Below are 6,048 nucleotides of genomic sequence, written 5' to 3' on the forward strand. Positions count from 1 at the left end.
TTGAGTCGCTCCTCGTTCAAGACACTAGACAGCAACCCGTCCTCCCACCAACACTGTCCTACCCTGCCCTTCCTGAAGAAGGGCTCATGCCCGAAACGTCGATTCTCCTGCTCCTTGGATGCTGCCTGACCTGCTGCGCTTTTCCAGCAACACATTTTCAGCTCTGATCTCCAGCATCTGCAGTCCTCACTTTCTCCTCCATCCAGATAACTGATATTCAGAAAATTGAGGTTCTTCTGTAAAGGTTTGGAGATGCCGGTGTTGGACAGGGGTGTACAAAGATAAAAATCACACAACACCAGGTTATAATCCAACAGGTGTATTTGGAAGCATAGCTTTCGTACAACCACCTGATGAAGGAGCAGCGCTCCGAAAGCTATTGCTTCCAATTGAACCTGTTGCACTGTAACCTGGTGTTGCGTAACCTCTGTAAAGGATGAGCCATGAGACGGCGCGTTGGCACGTTCCCATGGCGACGGGCTTGCGTGATGACGTCAGGCGGCGCTATATAAAGCGGCCATTTCGGGCGGACGGCTCTTAAGTCTGGCACCGGGAGAGGTTGCCGGACGGAGCGGAGGAAGGGTACCGCCGCTCGACCGACCGCCGATGACGGCCAACCTGGAGCCCGACTGAGTCGGTCCGGAGGCCTCCCCCCCCCCCCCCCGTCCCACGACAGACGAGGAAGATGGTGAAGATTTTCGTGGGCAACCTGCCGGGCTCGTGCCCGGCGGCCGACCTGCGCGTCCTGTTCGAGGCCTACGGCCTGGTGAACGAGTGCGACGTACTGGGCGGCTACGCGTTCGTGCACATGGAGAAGGAGGCGGAGGCCAAGCGCGCCATCTTGGAGCTGCGGGGCCGCCTGGTGCGGGGCTCGCCGCTGACGGTGGAGCTGGCGACGGCGCGCCTGCGGAACGCCACCAAGCTGTACGTGGGCAACGTGGCGGAGGCGGCCAGCACCCGGGAGCTGCAGGCGCTGTTCGAGCGCCACGGCCGCGTGGTCGAGTGCGACATCGTCAAGAACTACGCCTTCGTGCACATGGAGAAGGAGCGGCAGGCGCTGGACGCCATCCGCGCCCTCAGCGGCACCGAGCTGGCCGGCCAGCGCATCTACGTGCAGCTCTCCAAGTCCAACCCGGCGCGGGGCCCCGCCGCGGCGCCCGGCCTCCCTCCCGCCGCCTTCCTGCCCCCCGGCGAGGCGGGCTCCCCCTTCCTGCTGCCGCCGCCCCCGGGCTTCCCGGGCGGCCGCCGCCTGCCCTTCCCGCCGCCGCCGCCCCCCCACCACCACCCCTTCGCCCCCCGCTACTACCGCTACGACCCGTACGGCCGCCGCCTGCTGCCGCCCCCTCCCTTGCCCCCGCTGCCCCCCCTCCCGCCGCCCTACGCCCGGGACCCCCGCCGCGGGCTGCCCCCTCCGCCGCCGCCCCCTCCTCCTCCCCCCATGCCACCCCCGCCTCCCCCTCCTTACCTGAGGGGTGCCCACCTCCGGTGCGGCCAGGACGGTGGCCACCTCAGCAACGGTTACAGCAGCAAGATTTGGGGCTACTGAGTATTCTTGTTTGTGGGGGTGGCGGTGGTAATAGGGGAAGGGGTACATAGAGAAGGGGGGTGACCCAGGGTAAGCGTGCCCTGTAACCTGGGAGGGTACTGAAGGGGTAATCGGCACCACAGGCGCTCCCGATTGCATCCACCTCCGCCCTCCCATTTACAAGATGAGCTGCTACAGCCCAGAGCCAGGGATGTCTACACCCCTCTCTGGAATGTTGCTGGCCTACACTTGTCAGGGCTAACAGGAGAAGTCAAGTTGAATGAGTTTTGTGAGAGACTGAGTACTGGCTGTACTCGGCCAAGCCTGTGGTTGAGCAATCCATGGCACGAAAGACCTCAAGTTTTGTGTTTTGGCAGCGAGTGATGGATCATTCCAAGTGCACTCGCTACTTGAGAGTGACCCTTTTTAAGCCAACAGGATTTCAAGCTTTGAGGCTTTTGGATTATCTAGCACCTTGGGTAGTTCCCTCTTGGTGTCTCTCCACTGCAATTGGCTTTTTTGCAAATGAGCAGCCTTTTCTCTGACTATGTATTGTGAAATTTGACATTCTTGTGTGTTGTCCTGATGAGTGTTTTGTTTCAACACTAGCATGGGCTGCTCCCCTCTTTCCTCAGCTACCACCATCAATGCCCTCTGTCGGTCAGCTTTGAGTGCTGTGGGTAAAGTTATCCCCATTTGTGTGTTTTTAAAAGGGGTGGATCCTTGCATTAACCATGGCGTTTGACCTAGCACTTAAGTGTGCAAAGCAAGCCAGAGTGCCTCTGTGAACATTTAATCCTCTTTATCTCTCTTTTTGTTTCAAGAGGTGCTGCAGTTGCAGACGGGCAACGGAAGACTTGAGCCGTGGAAGTTTGACTTTTCATCACGAACCCACCCCCTTGCCCCCTCCCTTGGTGATGGTGCACATCTTTCAGATTAGGACATGGGAGTGGGGCAAGGTGGGCAGGCCGGCAGTGGGGTGTTAGTGAAACACAGTTGTGATGTAGCTGGGGTGCCCGGAGCTCTGTCAGTTTGCAGCACTCCCTTATTTTGCACCTATCTCTGGTTTGTGTTCCTCTGCTCCTTTCTGCTTTCCCCAAATCCAGCTCACCGGGGGTTGACCGAAACAGTCCGCATTCGGGTCGGCGTTAGTAATTGAAGCCTCGTCCGTGTAAAGTTAACCGGGTTTGGACTGGCATCGGAGGGGGTGAAACTGTGACCGAACCCACATTGGCCGCCGAATGGCTTTTCCGTCTTTAAAAGGACCGCCGCTGTAGATTTGCCTTGCCCGTGGCGTGTGAACTGTATCTTGTTGCATTGTTTATCGCAGTGGGTTGGGGTTGGGTGGGTGGGAGAGAAACGGGCGCCGCTCAATTTGATGTGTAGATTATTGGAGAGCAAACCATTTTGTAAAGTGCCGACAAGTTGTAATAGCATTTGCTTTTATTCGGACGTCACTTTCTTTTTTTAAGAAAAAAAATCGGCTAGCGCATGAAGACGGTGTAGAAACCAATGTAATCGCCTCTGTACTTGTCGTTTCCTATTCGACCTTGTGTGAATAAAACTTGTGACGGCTCTTGGGTTTCCTTTTCGATTTCGGCTGTATTTGAAGTGGGTTCCTCCTGTCCTTTTTTGATTAACTCTCCCTGGGGCTCTGGTATTTCTCTGCATGGCATCTAGGGCTCTAATTCACTGCCGACTCTTCTGTCGGGAAGCGACTGAGTTCCAGATCAGGTAAGTCCATTTACTAGAGTCTTGGTAGTCTGAATGTAATACGGGGCATTTTCTTTTCAGTCGGCTCACCTTGGTCAGCTCCAGTCCTAACTGTCTCCTTAACTCGTGACGTGTTTGGCCAGTCCATTGCCGTGTGGCCACATGCCTGGATACATAGAGCTCTTGAAAGAGCCTCCGACCCTTTCAAAGCACCTGTTTCCTGATGCAAATATCGACTAGTGGCAGTTGCAAATAATGTGAGCACATCATGCTGAGTAAAATGTGCATAGAGGTGATTGTCTGCTTGTGGGATGGGCCTTGCAGCATGGTGATATGACTGTGTCGGCAGTGTTTAGCATCGCTGCCTCATAGTGCCAGGGACCTTGGTTCGATTCCAGTCTCTGGTGACCATGTGGAGTTTGCACATTCTCCCCATGAGTGAGTTTTTCTCCGGGTGCTTCTGTTTCCTCCCATGGTCCAAAGGTAAAAATCAGGCGGACCAGCCATCCTAAATTGCCCATAATGTCCGAATATGTATAGGTTATGTGGATTGGTCGTGGGAAATGTTGGGTTTATAAGGATTGGGGGCTGTGGGATGCTGAACAGATGGACGATGTAGATTTGATGGGCTGAATGGCCAATAGAGTTTCTATGAAAGGAAGGAGGGTGGGTGTCTTCTCACAGGCTTTCTTTTTTTGCTCCAGCCCCTATCTTTGGAGATCTGGATTGAAGTTTCATTGATGTAGAAAGCTCCTTCGTTGTCTGGATTTAGTGCCGTATGACCTCCCCATTGATTGGCACCTCTGATCTGCCCTGCCCCAACCCCATTTTGGGCAAACCTGAACCTCAGTGGCTTTTATCCTCTGGTTCTATAAAACTAGCTGCAGGGATGGTGGATGAGCTGGCAACTGGCAAATAGCATTCAATTGAGATGGGGGAGCTTCAGCTAGTTCAGCTGGCATGATGCGGCTGAAAAATGCTATGACCTCCAACTGGAAGTGTTAACTCATGCAGTTGGGCAATCTGTCCAACTGGACGGAGTTACTGTGGGCATTTTTTTGAGGCTCTAATTGGGGTAGATAAAAGGGTCCAGTAGAGATGTGTGTCTTTCTTATCACCTGACGAAAGAGGAGTGCTCTGAAAGCTTGCGATTTCAGCTTATCCTGTTGGGCACTAACCTGGTCTCGTGCGACTTCTGCCCTTGTTTTCCCCAGTCCAACACTGGCACCTCAACATCCAAGGTTTCCAAAAGGCATTCTATAGGATAAGGCCATGCTCATTTAGGGGGTGATGTTTGGGCATCAATAGAGGAATGAACTGTTGGAGAGAAATTGAGAAGCAAATATGTAGAGAAATCTTAGATATATCGGCAAATAAGGTTGTGATAATGGGGAATTTCAATTTTCCCAACATTTGACTGGGGCTACCTTAGTGTGAAAGGCTTGGATAGTGAAAAATCTGTCACTGGAGAAGGTACAAACGTTGATCTCTTCGGTAATAAGGCAAGGCAAGTGACTGAAGTGGTAGAGGACCACTTTGGGTCTAGCAGTCATAATTCTTAGTTTTTAAAATAGTTATAGAAAAGAATAAAACCTGTGAAAGTTAGTTTTAATTGGAGTATGGCAAATTTTAATGAGTCAAAAGTTGATTGGAGTCGACTGCAGGTAAAAGTATGTCTAATAGTGGCTGGCTTTCAAGAGTTTGGAGGCATTATGTTCCTGTTAGAGTGAAGGGTAAGGCTGCTAAGATTAAGGAACAAGGGATGAATAAAGATATTGAGGATCCAGTCAAAACGAAGATAATCCTTAGATAGAGACAACTGGGTTCAAATCACATATGCAGAGTATCAGGGCATTCTTAGGAAGGCACTAATGAGAGGGGATATGAGATAGGATTGACAAATGGGGTTAAAGATAATCTAAACTCTCATTGAGAGGGAGGGTATGGATCTTTAAAGATTTTGTAACCATTTTTTCTGTTGAGAAAGAAGTGGAGGCAAGAGAACTGAAATATTTAGTTTTGAGTTCCTGTTGAAGAGGAAGCTCTGGAGGCTTTAGAATATAAATCCCCAGGGCTTGAACTAATGTATCCCAGGCCACTGGGAAGTAAGGGAGGAATTATGGGGCCCCTTGCAGAAATATTTGCATCATCTCTAACTGTGAAATGAATGATGAGGGTGGCTAATGTATGCCTTATCTAAGAAGGGTTGCAAGAAGAAACCAGGGGACTGTAGACCTGAGAATCTGACTTTGGTTGTGGATAAGTTGATCCTAAAAGGTAGGATTTGTGGACATAGAGAGGCAGGAATTGATTAAGGATAGTGAGTATGGTTTTGTTAAAGGAAAATAATATCTCAAACTGTATTTTTTTTGAAGAAGCTACCAAAAGAATGGTCAAGCAGCAGTTACTGTTTGTTTGGATTTCAGTAAAGCCTTCAAGGTTCTGTGTGGAAGGCTAATTAGTAATGTTGGGTCACATGGGGTTCAGGATGAGCTTGTCAATTGGATACATAATTGACTTGAAGACAGGAGATATGAGACTGATAGGGGAAGGTTGCTTTTTGGACTGGAGGTGGTGTTCCACAGATTGGTTTGGGGTTTAGTTTTGTTTCATTACATAAATGATTTGGTGAGAATATGGAAAGCATGGTTAGTAAGTTTGTGGGTGACAGCAAAATTGGTGGCATATTAGACTAAAGGTTTTCTAAGATTATAAAGGGATTTTAATCAAATAGGTCAATGGGCTGAAAAATGGCAGATGGCATTCAATTTGGAAAAATGCAAGGTATTTTATTTTGGCATAACACATAG

General features: G+C 50.5%; 1 protein-coding gene across 1 annotated transcript; it reads left to right on the forward strand.

Moving 5' to 3' along the window:
* The first annotated feature begins 551 nt into the window (after nucleotides 1-551).
* On the forward strand, nucleotides 552-3,101 carry LOC122543880 (RNA-binding protein 4). The gene has a single exon (XM_043682738.2). The coding sequence runs from the start codon at nucleotides 686-688 to the stop codon at nucleotides 1,544-1,546; it is 861 nt and encodes a 286-aa protein (XP_043538673.2). The 5' UTR covers nucleotides 552-685; the 3' UTR covers nucleotides 1,547-3,101.
* The last annotated feature ends 2,947 nt before the right edge of the window (nucleotides 3,102-6,048 follow it).

The sequence above is a fragment of the Chiloscyllium plagiosum genome, unplaced genomic scaffold (genome assembly GCF_037043375.1).
Source record: "Chiloscyllium plagiosum isolate Xiang-an unplaced genomic scaffold, Cpla_swu_hap1 HiC_scaffold_46, whole genome shotgun sequence".
Lineage (NCBI taxonomy): Eukaryota > Metazoa > Chordata > Chondrichthyes > Orectolobiformes > Hemiscylliidae > Chiloscyllium > Chiloscyllium plagiosum.

Bases quoted from the DNA above. Each gene is read 5' to 3' on its own strand.
- LOC122543880 (XM_043682738.2), top strand. From the start codon at position 686: ATGGTGAAGATTTTCGTGGGCAACCTGCCGGGCTCGTGCCCGGCGGCC.